This window comes from Colius striatus, chromosome 2, assembly GCF_028858725.1.
Source record: "Colius striatus isolate bColStr4 chromosome 2, bColStr4.1.hap1, whole genome shotgun sequence".
NCBI classification, from domain to species: domain Eukaryota; kingdom Metazoa; phylum Chordata; class Aves; order Coliiformes; family Coliidae; genus Colius; species Colius striatus.
Window position 1 is genome coordinate 55,377,667 of NC_084760.1, and position 21,995 is coordinate 55,399,661.

Here is a 21,995-nt window from a genome sequence, read left to right on the forward strand (position 1 = left end):
TGTGCACCCTTTTTGACATTAGAATGCTTCACATCACCACACAAGACAAGTACTCATTGGGAGCTTCCACCTCTGCCTTTGTGCGCTACCATTTTGATGAATTGACTTAAGCTGGAAAACACACATTAGATAGTTACATATTTCTTCCAGGCCCAGGGAAATATGTATTTTATTTAAATAAAGATATTAATGTGATAGCAGGACTCTTCATCTTGACAAATTATGGAGGACATCTAATTCAATTCTTTTCTCACTTCACCCTCACAATGGACACCATCCACCAGCTGTACTCTGCAAAAAAAAAAAACCACACATCCTCATTTTCAGATAAAGCTGAAGAACTGAGATTCCTAATTGCCATACGTAGGTATGGTTTTCTGTTACATGAAAGTATTTAAATTCAAGAAAATGATGGCACAAACAGTATTCCTGCTTAATGGATCTTGTGTATCTTTTCTTCGCACACAGGTTGTAGCACTATCATTCACAAATGTTTGATTTTTAACACAGCTTAGACAGGCGTTAGCTCCACACAGGATGCTAATAGGTGACACCATGAGGTCTGTCTGTACACTATTTCATGCAACACAAGCTGAAATCAGACCAGGTGCTTCCCTCAGCCCCCAAACTCACAACAGAGTGGCTTGCTTGCCCTCCCCTGGGGGCTCAGCCTCAGGGATGCAAAGCAGAGGCTTTGTGGCAGACAGGCCTAGCACAGCGCTCCTTCTAACTTCCTCATGGGCCTTATTGAGGCTGTTACCAAAAACCAGTCCAGAAGAAACTCTCTAGCACTCAGTTTAGTGTTAGAAAGCAGGCATTACTTTATTCAGTACTTGATGCCTGTGGATCTCTCCTCCTAATGCATGCACACCAAAAAATGAAAGAATGCTACTTATATGTATTACAGAAAAATAAAGGAATATTTTGAACATTGTGGCCTTGCTGAAGCAATTAAATTATTTTGAACACTGCAGCCTTGCTGAAACTGTTTTGCTGCTGAAACTGTTTTGTGGCCTTTGCTGAAACTGGTTTTCTGCTCAGTCCCACAATTTATAGCCAAAATATAACTATAAAGCTGGTTTTGAATTTAATATTATGATTTTGAAGGCCTCTAGCTCACTGGTGTCTGCACAATAGTCAAGTGAGTACTGGCACTTTAACATTTCAGCCCTTTGCTTGTGATTCTGCTATCATTCAGTTAAAGTCCAAAACATATTTGTATAAAATGGCAAGTGAGGATAAGGATTTGGGGTCTATAAATGAGAAATATCTGAAGTCTGGTATCAAGGCCACCCCTTGCAAACTGAGCCCATAGCGGGGCTGGGCTGGCAACCTCCCTCAAGCAGCAAAGAGGGAAGTGTTGTGCCAGTCATTGTCTGGGGTTTTTGTGTGTTATTTTTTTACCATTAATCAGTTGCTTACATCTAGACACCAAGGTGAGAAACGCTATTCAAACCACACACATGAGCAGACAGAAAAATTATAAACTGACAGCCAGACTGGCAGCCATCCAGCACTAGGGGCATACGAGATGAGTCAGCACCCTTGGAGATTAATTAAGACACATAGATGAGGTGCCAAAGGGCATGGTTTAGTGATGCGCTTGGCAGTGTTAGATTAGTTGCTGGATACGATGATCTTAAAGGTCTTTTCCAACCAGAACGATTGTATGATTCTATGACAGTAACAAATAAATGGCCATCTCCAGGGGAAACAGTGGGGCTTCTTTACACGGGAAACTGAGGAAATCACTGCAAGTACAAGCACTTGCCAGCTTCTGACAGAAGGTGGCGATAAAGAAACGCCTGTCACGGTACAGGAGCAAGAGAGGTGCTGCCACCAGTCACCTCCCTTCCGCCGACATCTTGGTTAAGGGCAATACTTTCTCTCTTCCGGGAACGACTCAGAAAGCCATTGTCGAGGAACTTCCGCCCGAAGGTAACATGTCTGCTTTCTCGCGTCCTTTTCCGCTTTCCTCGTTTTCGTCGCGCGGGAAGGAGCGTCGGCACTGTACCGTGCTGCTCCGCCTGGCGTCGGTGGTGCGGGAGTCACCCGGGCCGCGGCCAGGCAACGAGGCGGGCTGAGGCCGTGCGGCCCTGCCCTTCTCCGCGGCGGGCTGTGCGATCCATAGGCCGTTGGCTTCCGTGCGTGGGGCGCAGGCAGCGCTGCAGGCGGAGAAGTGCAGCGCGGCCGGGGCACAGGGCCCGACCTCTGCTCCTTGCCCCTGCCCCGCCGCTCGCGGGTGGCTGTGTATAGTGCCGCCATATTTTTCCCTTGGCCCCTTGAGGTGAGCAGGGTGGCACTGGTCGGTGAGGGAGAGCTGAGCCTTCGGCCGCTCTGCCCTGCCACACGTTAAATCGCTTTTTCTGCCAGCCCGTGGGGACTTAATGGCTCTTAGTGATGCGAGGGGCCCCCTGCCAGGGGAGAGCTTGAAGCGCTGTCACATTGTTCGGCTGGATCTCAAAACTGGTTCTCTGGTACCTCGGTAACAAATTGTTCCTCTGCTTTGTGTCTAGATTGCTTATGGCTGACACAATAGTGGTCCCAGGTGACACCTGGCTGAGTTGGTACAGGTGGCAAGAGCAGCAGAGATTTGGGTGTGTTTATAGGAGGGCCTGCCATTAATCCTTATCACCTTGCTGTAGTTTAGGAGGTGGCTTCCCAAGTAAAGAGAGATAAACTTATAGAAGGAAAGATGTACAAGAATACTACAGTGTTTAATAATGCCTGTCTTTGGGTAGTGCTGTGGGTTCTATATACTCCTGTGTCAGAGGACTGGAACATCTTTCATAGGGGAAAGGCTGTGGGAACTGGGGCTGTTGAAAAGAGGAGACTGAGGGGGGATCTCATTAATATTTACAAATACCTAAATAGTGAATGTCAGGAGGTTGAGGCATCCCATTTTTCTATTGTAGCTAGCAACAGCACAAGGGGTAATGGGATGAAGCTGGAACACAAAAAGTTCCAGAGCATTAATAGAAATTAATTAATAAAGAAATACAAATCTTTTTGAGGCTGCTGCATACCTTTGGGTGAAGTGTCAGTTTAATAATAATGCCACACTGATAATTCTTCTTAAAAATTAAATACTGTTTTCCAATGCCTTAAATAGGAAAGGGCTCTTTGTGTTCTTATGTGATTCCTTTAGGTGAAAAGATGACAGTGAGGCAATTTGGGTGGTAGTGGTAGGGAGTTGGTTGATTTCAGCTGTGTCTTGACAAATCAACTATAAGCCAAACATCTGAGTTAAGTACTCGGGATGAAATGCAGCAATTGGTACTCCTTTTTCAATACAAATCTTGGTGTATTTCTCCATCTGTTTTGGGATGTTTTTTTCAGAATTTTCTTGGTGTCAAGGGTATCAACAGCAACTGTGGTTGATCAGTTTTGCTGGCAGTCATGAGTAATGGCTGATCTGTTAAAGGCTCTATGCCTTTATGAAATCGATATGTGCATGTGTCTTACTCCTGTGACACCTGAAAGTGATGGAGTTCTCCAAATCTTACAAAATTTAGTGCAGTTGTGGAAGAGAAAGTTACAGATTACTTATACCACCCAAGAAAGGAATTCAACGGTTTCAGTGTTGCAAGAAGCAATAGTTAGGTGGGTGGTCACCTGGAGCATGCTGGTCAGACCTCAGTGTCTCAGTGCCTTCCATTTGGGTGCAGCACATCTTGCCTGTAAGCCAGGTGGATAGATAAAGGAAACTGGGAGCTGGGGGAAGAATTGTGGCAAAGTAAAGGACACAGAGGAAGAGTAGGAACTTGAAGAGGAGCTCCTTGTAAGGAACCTCGTCCAGAAAAGCATGGATTCTGTCTGATCTGTTAGATGCAGGGGTTGGCTCAATTGAGGCAACAAAGAAGCTTCATGTGGTTGTCAGGCCCAGCCATTTTTGCGGCATACCACTTAATGGTGTAAGAGAATGAATGGCTTCAGCTGAGGCCCCTCACAGGAAGAATTGGATCCATCAGGAGAGGGTGTGGAACTTCTGTTTGTATGAAATCTGTACCTTACAAGTTTGTGCTAGGTTTAGGTTGTCGAGTGTTAAAACTGATGCTCATGACTGAAAATAGCTGTTTAATCCATGCCTGGCAGGGATAGGACAATGGTATCAGTAAATAATCTCACTGCGCATTATCACTATTTTGTTCATTAAATGGGTTAGGTTGAGTTTGTGCATTTATTATTTTAGGATAGTGTTGAATTAATGTCTCGTTGAGCAAGACTTCACACAGGGGGCTTGCTCCGCATGCTCCAAGAGACTTGATAACTACTCATGAGAGCTTTTTGTGATGCTTTAGATGTCAAGGTTTTAAGATTTTTTTTTAATGTCTCTGTATAATTAAAGAAAACCCTAACACCTGTGAAGTATAAGAGATTACTATTTAGATGTCTTTTGAGACAGTAAGTGGTGAGTGTATCGGTGTATTTACAGCTAGATTGTGTGAGGTTTATTTAATTTGGTAACTTTCAGAATTGCCACTTTCAACTAAAAAGGCAGGCTCTCTAACCATTTATGTTAGGTTGATAGGGCAATCCCTGTCTTTGACTTTTGTATGCTAGAGGGGAAGAATCAAAGTACTTAGACTATTTTTTTTAAAGAGGCTGTGTAGTTGAGAACTGCTGATGAGAGCTTCTCTGACCAACAGGTATTTCATGGAGTGCTGCCATCCAGTTACTCTGATTCCAGAAACCAAGACATATGATGGCAGATGTGTGGGTTTAAATAATATTAACAGTATTCCATTAAAATACATGAAATAAGGAATTTTGGTTCTGAAAAAGTTGTGGAAAATAATTTGTCATTCATTACTGAAATGCTAGAGTTATGAAATACTGAATCACTAAAAGCTTTTCAGGTTTTAAAATGCTGTGTGGCATATTCTGTAAATGAAATGGATTTGGATCCCTCAGTGTCTTTTAAAGAAAATGTCTATTATGAGTTAATGGTGTTTTGAAACTCGTCTCATGTGGCATTGAGGTAGTTTCAGCAGAGCATGTAAATATGCAGCTAATATGACAAGTATAGAACACCATGACCTGTAACAGATACACTGGATAAATGTGAATCCTTCTTTGGAGAGATACAAAGTTGCCTAGAATATCCATTTCATATCAACAGTCTTTCATCTGTCCCACAGAATCTCAAGGGTTAGAAAGGACCTGGAAAGATCATCTAGTCCAACTGCCCTGCCAGAGCAGGACCTCCTAGAGTAGGTCACACAGGAACTCATCCAGGTGGGCTTTGAATGTCTCCAGAGAAGGAGACTCCACAACCCACCTGGGCAGCTTGTTCCAGTGCTCCATCACCCTCACAGTGAAGAAATTCTTCCTTGTATTTCTTCAGAACCTCTTATGTTCCACTTTATACCCGTTGCCCCTTGTCCTATCATTGGATGTCATTGAGAACAGCCTGGCTCCATCCTCCTGACACCCGGCCTTTATGTATTTGTAAACATTAATGAGGTTACCCCTCAGTCTCCTCCAAGCTAAAGAGCCCCAGCTCCCTCAGCCTTTCATCATAAGGGAGATGCTCCACTCCCTTCATTATCTTGGTGGCCCTGCACTTAACTCTCTCCAGCAGCTCCCTGTTCGTGAATTGAGGGGCCCAGAACTGGACACAATATTCCAGATGCAGTCTCATAACGGCAGAGCAGAGCGGGAGGAGAACCTCTCTCAACCTACTCACCACAGCCCTTCTAATACACCCCAGGATGCCATTGGCCTTCTTGGCCACAAGGGCACGTTGCTGGCTCATGCTCACCCTGGTCCACCAAGACCCCCAGGTCCCTTTCGCCTGCACTAGTCTCTAAGAGTTCATTCCCAAACCTGTACCTCCTTTCTCTGTGTCGTTGGTTTTTTGTTTGTTTGTTTGTTTATTTGTAGTTTTGAGGTTGTGCTGTGTGTCTCTTGTGTTTTGCTGTTTTTATAATAGTGTGTCCCAAATGAGCTTCTGGGACCAGAGTTCACTTTCCTACTATTTCGCAATTTGTGATGACAGGATCAATTAAAGCTTCATCTCTTAACCTCTCAAGAACCTGCTTGGCTCCTCTTAGTGACAGAATGGGCTCCTGAGAGTACTCTGACCTGCAGCCACTTGCTAATGAGCTGAAAAGCAGGCAGATGAGTGGCAAGTAAATTGACTTGATGTACATTTTCTTGACCCTGTGCGGTCATCCAGAGTCTGCCAGCCACATACAGAAACAGATCGGGGAGCTGATCCATGTCTGTTATCACTCTTTGGCTGATATACCTTTTTTGAGTTAAATGTTCTGCTGTGAGAGCATGCTTAAAAAGACAAAACAATAAAAAGGTTAGTGATGGTAGTATTTCTGTGAAAGTTTAAAATTATCAAACAAGATTATTCATACTCAAGTTCCTATAAAAGCCTTAACAGGTACCCTTATTGCCATGGTTTAAAGTACATTCATCATGACTATTGGCAGCATTACTGATTAAGTTTAAAAAACACATCTTTAATTTTATGCATTCCCTCCTCTTTCTGTACATAACAGTTCCTAGACAGTCTAAGACGCCCAGGATGCCCTTGTATTTATTATGTGACTGCCTTGTGTGGGAAGCACTCACTGCTTCTACACCATCATTCTCAACAGGAACACTAAATAAAGGTGGAAGTAATCATCTCGTATTGGAGTATAATGTCAAGAAGACTGAAAGCACAGCCTAGTAATTTAACCTTATGGTTTAATCTTACTTTGAAAAGATGAGAATTAGTTTGCTTTTGTCTTTTCAGGAATTATGACCTACGATGAGAAATCTTCCATGGGAAAGGGATGCCTGTAGTATCTATTTGACTCTAAGCCAAGGGACGTGAGGGAGAAATGGAATGCAGTTACGTGGAGAGACTATGTGATTACATGGTGATGGTTACTTCTTGTGGTTTAGGCCTATCCAGACAAAAGACTGTGATTAGACTGAAGTACCACAGACCCTCAAACTCCCGAAGGACGGGGAGGGCTTAATTGCTGCTTATGGTCCTGGACAAAACAGACCAGGCTACTCAGCTTGGGGAAGAAAACAAAGTTAATCTGCCTCCAACTAAAACATAACAGAAATATCCAATGGAAAAATAATACAAAGTAGGGCAAATTATGGAAGTGCAACCAGCTCTTTAAGATCACCTTTCCTCCACCCCTTTTCTCTTCCCAGACTCAGAGCTTTGAGCCCAGTGTCATTACCTCCTCCCCCCATAAGCAGTGCCTGGGACAGGGAATGAGGAGTGCTGTCTGTCCTTTCCTGATGTTACTTATTGCACTCTTGAGGAGAAGTGCTCCTCGCCAGAGCTCCCTTGCTCCAACTCAAGGTCTCCCACACACCAGTCAGCCCTGCACAGGCTGCTCTGACAGGATGCTGCAACCCCAGTTCATGTTCTCTGGGTTGGGGTCTATACTGCTCACTCCCTCTGACCCAGAGTCTCCAACTCTCAGCCCCTCTGTCACGGGGTCTCTACTTCTTATCATGGGCTGCAAGGATGTCTCTGGTCCAGCATCACTCTTTCTGTCTTTTCCATTGCCTCCATCTCTATCCACACATTTCACATTCCCATCCTTAAATAGTGATGGCAGCGGTGCCAGATTGGCCTGGTCGGAGGAGGGTCCGAACCTCAGAGGCAGGGGAAAGTCTGAGAACTCTTTACTGGATCTGCACTGCAGCCCCCTCCCCGTTACCAAACAAAAGCAACTCCTCGCAAAACCATGACATTATTTTGAGAAACTAAGATGTACAAACCTAAGTCTGGTTTTGTGACTCAAAAGACTGAAAACAGAGTGTGTTTATTAAAGCAGATATCAAATAAATGCTCAAGATACTGCATTAGTGGTGTGCCTTGCTGGGTATTTGTAATACTAGCTCAGCCATTCCATTAACAGGAAGAGCAGCATGTTGTTTGGAAAGCTGTGCTAAGCTTTCTGACAAGTGCAGAGCAAGAATGAAAATATGTCATTATCTCAGTTTTGAAAATTGCCTAGAGTTTTTTGTTTATATTACTTGGTATTTCAAATAATTTGTACTAATGAAGAGTTTAAAAAAATTAGTCTTCTCTACATTATCTTCCATATATGTTAAGCTTCACCTGGCTACTGCCTCTGCTTCACTCTTGAGGTAGTTTGGATTTTTATCTGTGTAAAGATTGAGCTTATGCATGTTGAAATATTTTTGAATTTGTGAAAGTCTGTCCCTATAGCCCTAAAAATACATTGGGTTGTCTTGGTTGCGTGTCTTCCAGATTTTCTGTGACTCTATTTTATCTGCTTGTTTGTCGTCTGATGCTGTATCTCAGAGCACAGATAAAGGAGATGTTTAGAAGCAAAGGCAGGATTAATCTTTTTAGCTTCAGACCCAATACTTAAAGTGTAGCTACCTTTGGTTTGAAAAGTACTTGCTTTGGTCTTAAGGCTCGAGTTGTGAACTTGTCAAATGAGATGATTGTTCCTTGTTTTTCTGCAGAAAAATAGTGGTTTCTAACTTAGTCTACCATGTTTGCCGTGTAATTCATTAATGCACTATAGGTAACTTTACAGCTGGCAAGACCTGTCTTATCAGTTGTCAGAGTTTGTTTTGTTTTGTTTTATCCTGGTGTCCCTTTTTAAAAGATTGTAATTTGGTCATTTTATGATAATTTGTCAGAATTCCCTTCCACTTTAGTTTTTCTAACTAGCTTCTCTTTTTTGGTTAGAGTGAAATATAGAAGCATCTCAAATATTTAAGCTGCAAGTGAAGTTTTTCTACTAACTTTTCTATAGATACATTCCAAGAACGTACTGTTGTTCTGTTTTCTTTTTGCACAAATTGTTGGAGTAATCAGTCTGTCACATCCTAATGAAAAAAAAAAAATTACTCCAAATATTATTACAGGTTTCATGAATATTCTTAGTTATCCTAAAACAGCAACAAAATTTTAGTCTTTGGGTGTGAGGGGTTTTTTTGCATTCAACTAATTCTTTCCTTAGTCTTGCCTTCATCTTAGCTGAACAGAAAAAAAAATTATCTGTTATGCTTGGTAATTAAGTGGCAGACATTAGAAACAGCTAGGAACGAATTAAGATAAAGAAATTGTACTTATTGAAAACTAAGATTTTGGGGGAAGAAAAATAATAGATGTGTATGTTTACATAATACACGCTCTTCTGATATTGACAGATTATAATTGTCATATATTCCTCTTTCAATTCCTTTGTTAACTTTCTCCTCTCACTATTTTCTGCCCTCAGATAATATTCTGTAAGTTTTCTTTGCTATCAGCTGCTGTCCTTTTCGCTTCCTCAGTTGTAGTTTTGGGGTATGGGAAGGGTACACAAGGGAACTCTTCTTAACAAGAGTCATTTAGTCTTAAGTTGAAGAACTTTTATGTATTACTGAATTTGTGTTTATAGTAGTGGGTATCAAGATGTGTAGTGCAGTTCACTGAGCATCTGAGTAGTATCTGCTTATGGAAGCTGAGAGTATAGCCCAGTGGTTTTATGGACATGTTTTTGTGGGTGGGAGTTCAGTGGGTGATGTTTTGGTATTTTCACTCTTAGGCTTTGGCCAAAGTTGGAAACCTCAATTGTCATTTAAACTTTAGAGTATTTGTGAAGGAGCCCCAAATTCTAATTCTGCAAATTCTCCTTTCCCCTTTCTCCCCACCTCCCAGTCCCATTTTGGGGGAAAAAACTTCAGCTTGCTTGTCTTTTTCACAGAAGGTCATAAGAACTTTGGCAAAATACACGTCCCAGTTTTGGCAGCTGTCCTTGCTAATGCAAGTCTGAACTGTTTTGCCTTTTGACACAAAGAGATGCCTCTGAACCCAAACTTGGTGCTTGTTGTTCATTTTAAATGACATTCATAAATTCATTCAATATGAGTTGGGCTTTGCTTAAGCAAATACAATATGGTTCTGGCAAGCACCAACATCCCTTTTTCAAAAAAAAAAAAAAAGTCAAGAAAGAAAAAGGAAAGTAAGTAACTTCCATTTATGTTTCTAGGTAATAATATAATATACTTACAGTAATAGAAATACTATACTTCTAGTTAGGATATCCTGTGGATCACAGATACATTCTCTTTTTTAACATTTGGTTTATCATATTCAAGTTGTAAGATATGTGAGGCCTTAATCTAAGGTTGCGGAGGAGAGGCAACCCAGGCACCCTGTACTTGAGTTGTGGAGCGTGGGACATTGGCACTGGTTATCGAGTCTCCCAACACCCTGCAATCTCTGTGAAATCTTGAACAACAATCTCCTACCTTGTGACTAAACTTTCCACAATGATCACAAATTTATGCAAAGCCAATATTTTTTATTTCTGTCGAGTTTGAAACTTTTGCTTTGTTTTCACACTGAGCTTTAGTGTGACCAAATTTTCCACATTTAATCCTCTACCTTCATGGCCTTGCTGTACTACAGGCTTTACTGCTGCAACAAAAGCATTGGCTAAAAGCTCCACTTGTTCCTCATTAGACCCTATCTGTGAGCAGGCTTCCAACATCTCAGCAAGCATAGCAGATTTAGGCAAGGTATAAAGAATATGTTTGCATTGTGAATAGCATTCTTCAGTGCCAGCAATACTAAAAGTTTCTCTTTCACCTCATTATCTAAGTCTGGATGTTTTTCCAAGGCTTCTGTGAGCCTGTTTAGAAAAGACCCATAGGGCTCCTTATCTTGTTGGTGGATGGTGCTGTAGGGCAGAACTGTCTTTCCTAGATCTGGCACACTTCAACGCTTGAAAAGCTAGTGGCTGAGACAGCTACAAGGCCTGAACAACAAGCCTAGCCTGTACATGTTCATTTGCAAAAGGACATCTTCCTATTAACATTTTGTGTGTTATATCAAATAACAGATCATTTTGCCCTTGGTTTAAATTTTCCACAGCAGCTTCATGACAAAGACTCTTCCAGTCATTAAGAAAATGAAGTCTTTGAGCTGGCAATAACTGTACTATGTGATTAGTATCTGATGGAGTTAACAACATATCCAGGAATATGTGTTGCAAAAATTCTTGAGTATAAGAAGAATTTAAACCATATTGAGTAGCCATCTGTTTAAGCTCTTTTAACAATTTCCAGTCAAGATTTACCCACTAATTTAGTTAATTCTGATCCCCCATAATCACGGGAAATGCCTCTGCTAACATAACCCCTTCTATCAAAGCACCTCTAACAACCTCTCTCCATTTTTGTCCTGGTTCAGGCAAAACTGGTTCCTGTTGTAGCGGTGCTGTTAAAGGTGTCGGAGCTGGAGCTGCTGGAGCAGCTTGTAATCTCCCTTTTTCGATATTCTCCTGTAATGGTTGCAATTTCGAATTAATTTCTTCCACTCATCCCTCCAGAGCTCCCTTAAGGCAGGCTGTAACCGGAGTCGGTGGAGTAGAGGGTGGTAAAGGCACATCAGTACTTAAGGCGCTATGTGGCGCTGTGTCATTAGTAAAGCGCACTGTCCGCTCGGCAAAGGCGGTTTCCTCTCAAATGGCGGCGAGACGGGACGAGGAGGGGGGAGGTGGCTAGCGGAGGGGCCCTGATACCCGCACTGTTGCTGATGGTGGCGTTAAGGGGGAATAAGTAGGTGACTGCAATTCAGAATCTGAAGCAACTGACGCCCCACTTGTATTGTCAGTAGTATGTCGCAAGAGGGATTTATTAGAGTCATTACTCTTGGTAAGTTTTTCCTCCCCTGTGGCGGAACTTTGGGATCAGAGGGAGATTTTAGTGCGGTCGGAGGAGGAGGACACCACTCCGTTTCTCCCGGCGGGGAAGAGAATGGTGGCACCGGTAATGTGGAGGGAGCAGCAGCAACGACATGGGCTGCTAGTACTGGTATGCAAACCTCCTCAAACTTTAACGCACTTTCCTTTTTCTCCCCAGAAGTTACAGCTGCAAAGGCATCAGCAGCAACTTTGTGTTCAGCCGTTAACTCTTGTAGAGTCTTTTTGATTAATCGCCAAGTGGTAGCAAAGCACCGTGCCTCCCGTTGATCCTAGGCTCACCTCATCCCACAGAGCACTGCCAAGTTTTTCCCAGCTGACGAGATGAATGCTGTAGCCGCATCAATTATTACTCCCCTTTCCTGACTCCATAGCAACAATCTGTGTAAAGCCGGTTCGTTGTATTCAAGTCCTCTCTTAGAGAGTATATATTGGAGGAGATTTACTACTGCTTCTTCTTCCTTACTTAATTGTGTTCCCATATACCTCCCTCTCAGCCGCTCACCTCTATTTTGGGTGTTCCGCTGCGCAGCATTTTTCTTGAGTCACTCCCTGGCTGTTTCCCTCCGACTCCTAGACTACTAGTCTGTCACTACTGGTCTTTCCCATTTTTCTCCCGCTCTATTCTTCTTTTAATGATTTAGTAAGTTCAATATGAACCTTAAAGAAGTTGGTTGGGGTCCCTGTCGGTCGCCACTTGCAAGGACCACCTCATGGGATGGGATTCACGGACTATGCATCAGGCCAATATGATCAATGCAGAAGCTGTTTATTTTAGCATTCAATTCCATTATATATGTTATGATCAGATAGCTTAGTCTATCATGCTCTATTCACGTGCCTAATAGCAAAATATGATTTATTAAGCTTAACTGTGTTAGTATCTTGATAGTAGCAGTTTCTGCATTCTTTTACCTAATTCCTTCTTTATGTAATTTATATTCTAAGTTTACACAGTTTCTTTTTCCCCACTGCCTTCATATCTACATTCTAATAAGCAGCTTGTCCTTGACTATTCTTTAGGCCCATTGTTCACTGTCTGATATAGCCAAAGTCTGAGGCCTGTGTCTGAACCTACTGCAGCCTACAGTTTCGTATAACCAAAGTCTGGGTGGGCCACATGTCCCTTTTCCTTCAGGTACATTGCTACAATAAGTAGCATAATCCAGCATTTGTAATACAACTTAATTTACAATTTCTAATCACCTGCACCCTCTGCAGGTCAGGTCAAACCTTAAGGCATGCTTTGCTGTATCAATGTAACAACCATAATCTAGATTTGAATATCATAATAAAGCATACAAGTCATGTATGCTTTTAAGAGCATGAGGCTCTTAATCTCAGGGTTGTGGGTTTGAGCCCCATGTTGGGAGCCAATAATGTCGTGGTTTGGCCCAGCTAGCACCACGACAGTCTTACTTCGTGCCCCCAATCACCCCCACCCTTGTTAGGATGACGGAGACCCCAGCGAAATGAGAGTAAAAAGATAAGCAAGATTGTTGTGGATTGAGACAAGGGCAGGGAGGGCTCGCTGCCAATTATGGTTCTGGGCAAAACAGACTCCAGTACTCGACTTAGAGAGGAAAGTAGGAAAGTTTATTCCACAAGAAACAGAACGGAATAAAAGCAAAAAGGGAGTTGGATGATGAGAAAATTACAACCAGCACTTTAAGATCTCTCTCCCCCATCCCTCCTTTCTTCCCAGGCCCAGCTCACTGCTCCCGATATCTACCTCCTCCCCCCTCAATGGCTCAGAGGGGCAGGGAATGGGGAATGTGGTCAGTCTCTCACAGATGGGCTCTGCTGATTCTGTCTTCTCAGATGAGGACGACTCCTGGCATTCTTCCCCTGCTCCAACACGGGGTTCCTCCCCTGGGACACAGTCCTTAACAAACTTCTCTGGTGTGGGGTGTTCCCAACAGCCGCGGCTTCTGCTGATACAGGGTCCCTCATATGGGACGCAGTCCTTGGTGAATACCTCTGGCGTGGATTCTTTACCATGGTTGCAGTTTCTGCAGTTGCAGGGTCCCTCTCTCAGGACAAGGCCTCTTCTGGGCATAAGTTTAATGAGCTACTTTGTCGTGGGTTCCTCCCCACAGTTACAGCTGTGGATATTGGGTCCCTTCCCTGGGACTTGGCCTGCTCCGGCCATAGTAATAAAGGGTCCCTCCTTCGGGACATGGCCTCTTCTGGCCATAGTTTTAAAGAAGATCACTGCCCCTGTCTTGGGGTCTGCAGTGAAGTGATTGGTTCCCTCCCATGGGACACAGCCTTCTCCGGCCAAAATCACTGTCCCTGGCTCAGGGCCTTTAATGAAGTGAATCACTGCCCCAGGTCTGGGGCCAGCTTTAGCAAAATGAGTCTCTACCTCTGATGTGGGGTCTTTAAAGAAATTAAAATCTCAGCTTCACCAGTTCTCTCCATAGAATGCAGGGGAGTCTCTCCAGCACACCTCCTCCTCTCTTTCATCACTGACCTTGGAGTCCGCATGGTTGTTTCTCTCACTGTTCTAACTCCTTGCACCACCACCAGCCAGAAGAAAATGAAGGGACAGAGAAGAAAGAAAAAGATGGAGGAAGATGGAGGAAAACACCTCCTCTTCCGGCTTCTTCTTAAAAAGTGGTCGTGGAGGCGTCTAATTGGCTCAACCCCAGAAGTGGGTCTGGCTCAGAGCTGGGGAGAGTTGTGAGCAACTTCTTACAGGAGCCATCTTTATAGCCCCTTCCCCCTTACCAGAAAAGGCTGTCATGTCAAACCATGACATTCCCTCAGTGCTGGCAGGAAGAAGACAGCAGTGCAGGTGTCCCTGGTCACTGGGGGCCTCAGGTCTCACTGTCCAGCAGTGGTTCAGGTGCAAGTTCTCCCCCAGTTAGGGCTTGTATCAGCTTGATTTTACAGACAGTGCTGTGCACACTGTTACACTTCCCTGTTCTGTGGTAGGGGCATCAACAGCACTTTGCTGACTGTGTGCCTGGGCCCTTCAAGGCTGGTGAGGAGGGGAGTTATCAGCCTGGCACCCAGGAACGTTCAGACTGGAAGGGAGAGGAAGAAAAAATGTGTTTGGTTTGTCTACTTGGCTCACAGGACCTCCAAGGCCTGATGAGGGAAAAGGAACAAAAATGTGACCCACTTGGTCACAGCTTGCCTTATAAAATAGCATTAGTTATGTTAAACACATGACATGGGGGTATCAATCACATAAACTTTCTTCTTTCTTTTTCAGGAACCTTCTGAGAATATGAGGGAGATGCTAAATAGAACTTCTTTGACAGTCATTTTATCTCTTTCTCACTGCTTTTGTTCAGTGTTCTATTTTGTTTTAATGTACTTTACCTTGCATAGGAATTGGTAAGCAGGATCCAGATACCAAGAAGGTGTTAGCAGTTGTTCATCGGCATGCAATGTAATGGCATGTAATTAATTCCATACTTCAATCATTAAAACAGTATGTTGAATCCTTCTAAGGCTGGTATGTAGCGAGGCTGAGCATGTGGGTTCTTTCTTGGTTTATGAGTGGGAGGGTTTTTTTATTTTCTGTACCACCATTCTCAACATTACAAATCTTTCTCTGTTTGGGTTCTGTTGGGAAATAGGTATTCTGTTTATCTTGGTTGTGGAAAGCTATTCCATTATGCATTTTCTGTCTGTGTCATGGTTTAATGGCAGGACAATCTATCCATTGCTAAAGGGGCCTGCTTAATGGGTTTGGAGTGAGTTGATAATGAAGTTTTGTAGCCAACAGCCTACTCTGCAGTAAATTTCACAGAATCTTAAGGGTTGAAAGGGACCTCGGAAGATCATCTAGTCCAACTCCACTGCCAGAGCAGGACTACATAGAGAGGTTACACAGGAACTTGTCCAGGTGGGTTTTGAATGTCTTTAGAGAAGGAAACTCCACAGCCCATCTGGGCAGCCCATTCCAGTGCTCTGAAGAAGCACTGGGAAAGCTTCCGAAGATTTCTCCTTGTATTTCTTTGGAACCTCTTATGTTCCAGCTTGTACCCATTGCCCTTTGTCCTGTCACTGGACATCACTGAGAAGAGCGTGACTCCATCCTCCTGACACTCGCCCTTTAAATATTTGTAAATATTGATGAGGTCACCCCTCAATCTCCTCCAAGCTAAAGAGCCCCAGCTCCCTCAGCCTTTCATCATAGAGTGGGTCATTGCATCTGTGTTCTGTAAAGTATTGTCATTTTTAAGTGTTGAACCACATTCCTAAATTGTGTCCTTAGGATCTCAGTACTCACCAAATTAATAATAATTGTGTTCATATATCTGGCAGAGTAGACAATGAAGAAATATAAATGCTGAACTGAGGTATTCCAGTTTGAAAGATCTCTTAAGTCACATTCTTTTAGTATGGAATAAATTAGCTTTTGGCTTCCTGAATCTGGAGTCAGTAGTTTAGAAATCATCTTTTCAGGTGGCAGAAGTGTTGTATGCCTGGAGTGCCTTATGCTTGTTTCAGTGTTAGTTATATCTGATGTGCAATTGAATTATGAGAACGTATTTCTTAGGCAGCGATTTAAACTCTGTATTGTAAAAGAAACTTGGGAAACCTAAATTGCCTAACATGGTCTTGTGCAACTTGAGGCTGCTCTGGGAGAGCTCTTGGTGGAGAAAGCCAAGGAGCTGCTGACTGAAGACTGAGGGTACCTCACTGAGATATTTTCAGGGCTTGTGAGTACGTTCTTGAAGAGTTGACATTTAAAAGTAATTCAGGAGCCTGTCAATGTGAGTAGCTTGGATGTACATAATCTCTCTTTCTCCAGGTGAAGTACTACCTGTCTTCATGTGGTCAGGGTTGTGAGGTATTTTTTTCCCATGTTGCTTCATTTTTTCTAAATGAAACAGCTCCCGAAAATGTAGGAACTCCTTTTAATAAATACAGCTGTGATAATTAAGTTCTTCCCTCTTATCAAGGATTAAATTATTTCTAACATTTTTTTTCCACAGCAGTACATTACAAACTTAAAATAAGCAAGCATGTTGCTGCTCCCTCAATCTAGGGAGTTCCTTAAATGTACTTATTTTTCTGTCTATGGAAGGCTTTTTTTGCTTGTTTGGCATGGTTTTTTTTTTTTTGCTGCTCATGAAATTCTGAAGTGCTGTAACAGTCTTGAGACATTATGGGCTGTATACCATTTTGATGGTACATGACTCTTGCTAAACCAGTGTCCTGATTTTCTACTGTCATCTCTTTGCAGAGACTGCTTATGGTATAATAATATATATCAGATGAGGCTTGTGGAGTAAGGTAATTATCTTTTATTAGACCAGCTTTTAATGAGACAGGGTGTCACACAAGGTTTTGGTTGCAAAGTGACCTCAAAGGGCTTATGTGCCCAGATGCACATCAAGTCTTTTTTTTTTTCCAACTATATTGGTTAGTCTAATAAAAGGTATTACCTCTCCAGAGAAACATTGCCTGACTTGCATGACTTCATGATCTGGGGAGGCCACAACATGCAGCCATTACTGAGGCTGACTGACATGTACTATTTCCAGTTCCCTCTTCTCTTGTTTGCAATACTTGCTTTTCAGGTCTACAATTTCTCTAGTCAAGATGTGATTAAGTCCTCTTTAATCAATGTGATCTTTAAGTAAATTGTGAAACAACATTTAATTTGTCAAAATTGGAATGGAAAACTTCACTTTGCAGTGCCTCTGGCACCTTTCAGCATCACTCTGGTGCATGCTTTTAATAAATGACACCCAGGTTTATAACTCTGGGAATCTAAAGGTCATCCATGCTTCATGTCTAAGCATGTCTAATTTATCACTATATTATGTTTGTTTGCTTTAAAACTTGTGTTCATAAGCAACACAATGCTCAATAGGATGACATTTATTATTACCTTTCATTTGCTAAGTGAACGATACTAGAAACTTGTTTCTGATGCTACTTTACACAGGATATACTTCCTAGTTGAGATAACTAAACCCAAAAGCAGTTTAATAAAATGTTAGGATGTGTCAGTAATGATCTCTTCACTTGCCTTATTTCATCTCTGATCTCTGCTTTCATGCAAATTGGTTTTACTTCACGAGGAAGAAAACACTTGATGATTGTTTTGAGAAGTTTAGTGTTACATACAAAATTCCAGTTTTCCCTTGCCCTTTTGGGCTTTTTTGAAGATCGACTGAAACATTTCCCTTGAATTTTTGAAAGGGGAGAGAGGGAAATCCGTTGGAAGTTATTGACCTTAAATGGAAGCAAATTAGATGTTGACAACTCGCTTGAGGCAGTGAGTAACCATAGCTACTGTGTGGTGCTAAAACACAAAATTTGAAGTAACTTAAAATTGTGTGAATATGTCTAGCTATGTGTACCTTTAACACTCAATGTACTGATGTCCACCTGTAATTGTCAGCTGTATGGACTTCTAAAACATTTTGGCTCAATGAAGAATATCTAATAGTGGTTTATATTGCTCCTCTTCAGAATTCCTTACACCTGGTTGCTCTGAGGCTTTTCAGGTGGAATATTTAATGTCTTCTCATAAATGAGTGTGTATATAAATTGTATGAATGACATATATCTACGCAGCTACAATGATCAATAGAGTCAGCAAGGCTGCTTTGCTATGAATGTTTGCCATGATGATTTTTCTACTGTTAACAGTCTCTTCCATTAGCAATAAAAAGTTGTGTGCTGGCAATGTAATGGCTAGTGGCTTTCCAGTAAGTTGATTATATTTTTTCTATCTGTAATCTTAATTAGTTATTGAGAACTGATTTATTTTTGTTTAAGAGCAAAAAAACCCCATAGTCACATTGCCCAAATGTATGCACTTTCATAAACTCTTTGTGTTTAGTTTTCTAGCAAAATGTACAAACACTCTCCAGGTCTTTTAATGATTATTTGAAGAAGCAACATTTCAGTGTGCTTTCAATGTTACTGAAATTACGATATTTTATTCTTAGAAGAATAGGGGAGTATTGGATAACCTTCTAGCTGTAGCCTTCTCCAAATGCAATAGGTTTTTATTATGGCTCTTGAAGACAATATGTTAAACGAATTTTGGTCACTTACCAGAAGATTTTCCTGACTTTCACTGGGTATTGGTACTCTGACTCTTCTTTCGCTTTACAGCCTCTTCAAGGTATTTTTAGTTTTGGAAGTTAACCCTTAATCTTATGAAAGAGGAATTTAATATGACTGATGCCACATCATGGTTTTGAGTTGCTTTTTTGCCTAATGATTACAAAGAGTAACTTTGACTTGTCTTGGTTATGAGTGAACATCTAGAGAGAGGCTACTGAAAGAAGAATTTGTTCACATGCTCCCTGTGCATGTGGCATTATGGTCGTAGAGTCAAACTCTAGCCCTGCCACAAAAGCAGTAAGTGAAACAGATGGTAAAACTTAACTTTCTGAAAAGTGACCTGGGTGGTTTTTCTGCATTGAGCTGTCATTAAAATGGTATCTCCTACAGATTTCTCTTAGAGGTTTAATCTCTTTTTGTCAGACCAAGAAAATACTTCTTCTCAATATTGAAGTAATCTAAATATGATAGTAGTTGTTTTTTTATACCCTTTGCAAAATACACACATAAAAGGCCTTTTGATTACAAATCATGGATTTTCTCCATTGCTATTTGAGTGATTTAAATTTTTTACTTCTATGCTAGTGCTTGTAAATGAGGGAGACCTTTTTTAGAACTGTTTTTTTAACACAGTGTGGTGGTTTAGCCCAATATCCACCAAGTCAAAAAATCACTCCCCCTCCTACACTGGACAGGAGAGAGAGAAATATAACAAACGGCTTATGAGTTGAGATAAGGACAGAGAGATCATTCAGCAATTAGTATCACGGACAAAACAGACTCAACTTAGGGAGAAAAGGGTTTGATTTATTAAAGAAACAATAAGAGGAGGGAGATGAGAAATAAAACCATCTTAAAAACACTTCGACCCACTCCTCTTCCTGAGACTCCCCTTCCTTCCCCCAGTGGCACAGGGGATGGGGGTTGTGGTCAGTTCATTACAGATGGACTTTGCCGCCGCTTCTTCTCAGGAGGAGGCCTCCTCACACTTCCCACTGCTACAATGTGGGATCCCTCTCATGTGAGAGTCCCTCATGAATTTCTCCAGCGTGGGTTCTTCCCATGGGCTGCAGCTCCACACGAACTGCTCTGGCATGGGGCCTCCCACGGGGGCAGCTCCTCACACCCTGCCTCAACGTGAGTCACCCACCAGGAGAACAGTCCTTCAGGGACAGACTGCTCCAGCCCTGGTCCCTTACAGGATCACAAGTCCTGACAGCAAACCTGCTCCGGCATGGGCACTTCCCCCCATGAACTCCTAGGTCCTGCCTGGAACTTGCTCGAGGATTAACTTCTTAATGGAGTCACAGCCTCCTTCAGGCATCCACCTGTTCCAGTGTGGGCTCCTCCACAGGCTGCGAATAGTGGGTCTCTGCTCCCCAGTGGCCTCCATGGACTGCAGGGGAACAACCTGCTTGACCATGGTCCTCACCACATATCACAGGAGAGCCTTTTCAGTGCCTAAGCATCCTCCTCCCCCTCCTTCTCAACTGACCTTGGTACCTGCAGAGATGTTTTCACATTCTCCCTCCCTGTTGCTGCAGTTTTGCAACTGTGCAACAACTTGTCCTTCTCAAATATGTTATTCACAGAGGCGTTACCTCCATCACTAATAGTTAGGCCTGGGTCAGGTGCAGGGTCCAGCTTAGAACTGACTGGCCCTAACCCTGTGAGGTACATGGGAAGCTTCTGGCAACTCTTTTTGTTTAAAGAAGCAACCCCTGTAGCCCCCTTGCTACCAAAAAACCCTTCCCAGGCAAAACCACTATATATAGTAAACTTTGTAGTGTTTGAAATCTGTTTCAGGGCTGCTTCTGAATGAAACTCCTTCAAGATTTGTAATGGAAAAGAACACACCCATACATCACTTTCAAAATTAGCAGATTTAGGCTTGTTTTACCAGTTATCTTTTGCAAGTCCCTGAAAATAATTAATGATCCATGCACTTGAGACAGTGCTTCAAAACAGCTGGTCTCAAACTTCCATAAGGTTTCTCGTGTTCTTTTTCTGCTGTGTTCTCACAAACCTCAAGAAATTACAGCTTTTCTCTAACTGGTGGTCTTCAGCATATATTTGCCCTGTCATGGCTGGAGCTACACTCAGACTAAGCTTGAATTCATAGCTTATTGACAGATGTAACAATGAGTAGTTAAAATAGTACAGAGTCAGTACTACTCAGCAATTCCTCAGCACTTTTCCTGTAGAAAAAGAATTCCCTTAAGAGATTGTTTTACCCTGAGCTTTAACTCACGCTAGTTTTTCAACTTGGTAAATCTCATCATCACTTCTTGTGGTCTTAAAATGCCACTGATGCAGATAATAGAGTTTTTACTGTGTCTTTATTTTAACACTATACTGTTAGCACAGTAATTGCAATGCATGGAAACTGTGGAGTTAGCTTTTATTATTAGACTAATTTGAAAAATATCCACGTCCTGAAAGACATACTACATTAAGTATAGCTATGCTACTTAATGCTTTATCTAAATTCTGAGAAAGTATATTGTGTAGCTAGAGTTTAATCTTTTATATACTAGTTGTATGAGTCTGTAATTTAGCAAGGAAGGATGGAGTGTACTTAAATGAAAATAACTTCTTTTATATTGTTGGGGTTGTTACCTGGAATTATTCAGTTCCTTAATGAAGTGCCAGATCTGTTTTCTGGATTCACTGGACATGTTCCTATGCAACCTGATCTAGGTGAAGCTACTTCTGCAGGGACTTGGACTAGATGATTTCTAAAGGTCCCTTCCAACCCTAATCATTCTATGATTTGAAAAGCTTTATTTAAATGGAGTTTGGAGACAGGAGAGGGTTTTGAGGTACTGTATAAAAATAGTGTGCCTTGCTGAAGGTGTAGAAAATAATTTGGTGTCCTCACACCTCTAGTCATCAGAGGACCATGTTCATTTCCATGACAGATATTAAACTGTTGCTGTTCAAGCTGTTTGGATAGTGAGGTTGATAGTTTGCCTGAAAAGTTCCCATGAAAAACACTGAAAACTAAGAGGACAAAAATTATTGAGTTAAATACAGTGATTATGATGAAAAAGTCATGGAAAATTTACAGAAGGAATTTTGATAAATTTAATGTATTGACGTTATGAATTCCAAAATATAGTTTTAGGAAGCCTATTCTTGATCCTTGTTGACGTTAATGTTGATCACCAAAACTGTGTTATCATTGGGTGGAGTCCAAGGCCCTTATGCACTAATATCTATGCTCAGAACAAGCAAACTGGTGGA

General features: G+C 42.0%; 1 protein-coding gene across 5 annotated transcripts in view; it reads left to right on the top strand.

Moving 5' to 3' along the window:
* The first annotated feature begins 1,846 nt into the window (after window positions 1-1,846).
* Window positions 1,847-21,995, top strand: part of HSF2 (heat shock transcription factor 2) — a 55,430-nt gene continuing 35,281 nt past the window's right edge. Inside the window, exons 1-2 of one of the 5 annotated variants that reach the window (XM_061990603.1) lie at window positions 1,858-1,938; window positions 6,755-6,852. In XM_061990603.1, coding sequence (XP_061846587.1) covers window positions 6,848-6,852 — 5 coding nt within the window. In that variant the 5' untranslated portion in view covers window positions 1,858-1,938; window positions 6,755-6,847. Of the gene's footprint in view, window positions 1,939-6,754; window positions 6,853-11,500; window positions 11,653-21,995 lie in introns of those variants that run through there. The other 4 variants (XM_061990607.1, XM_061990608.1, XM_061990605.1 and 1 more) reach the window with 4 other exon arrangements.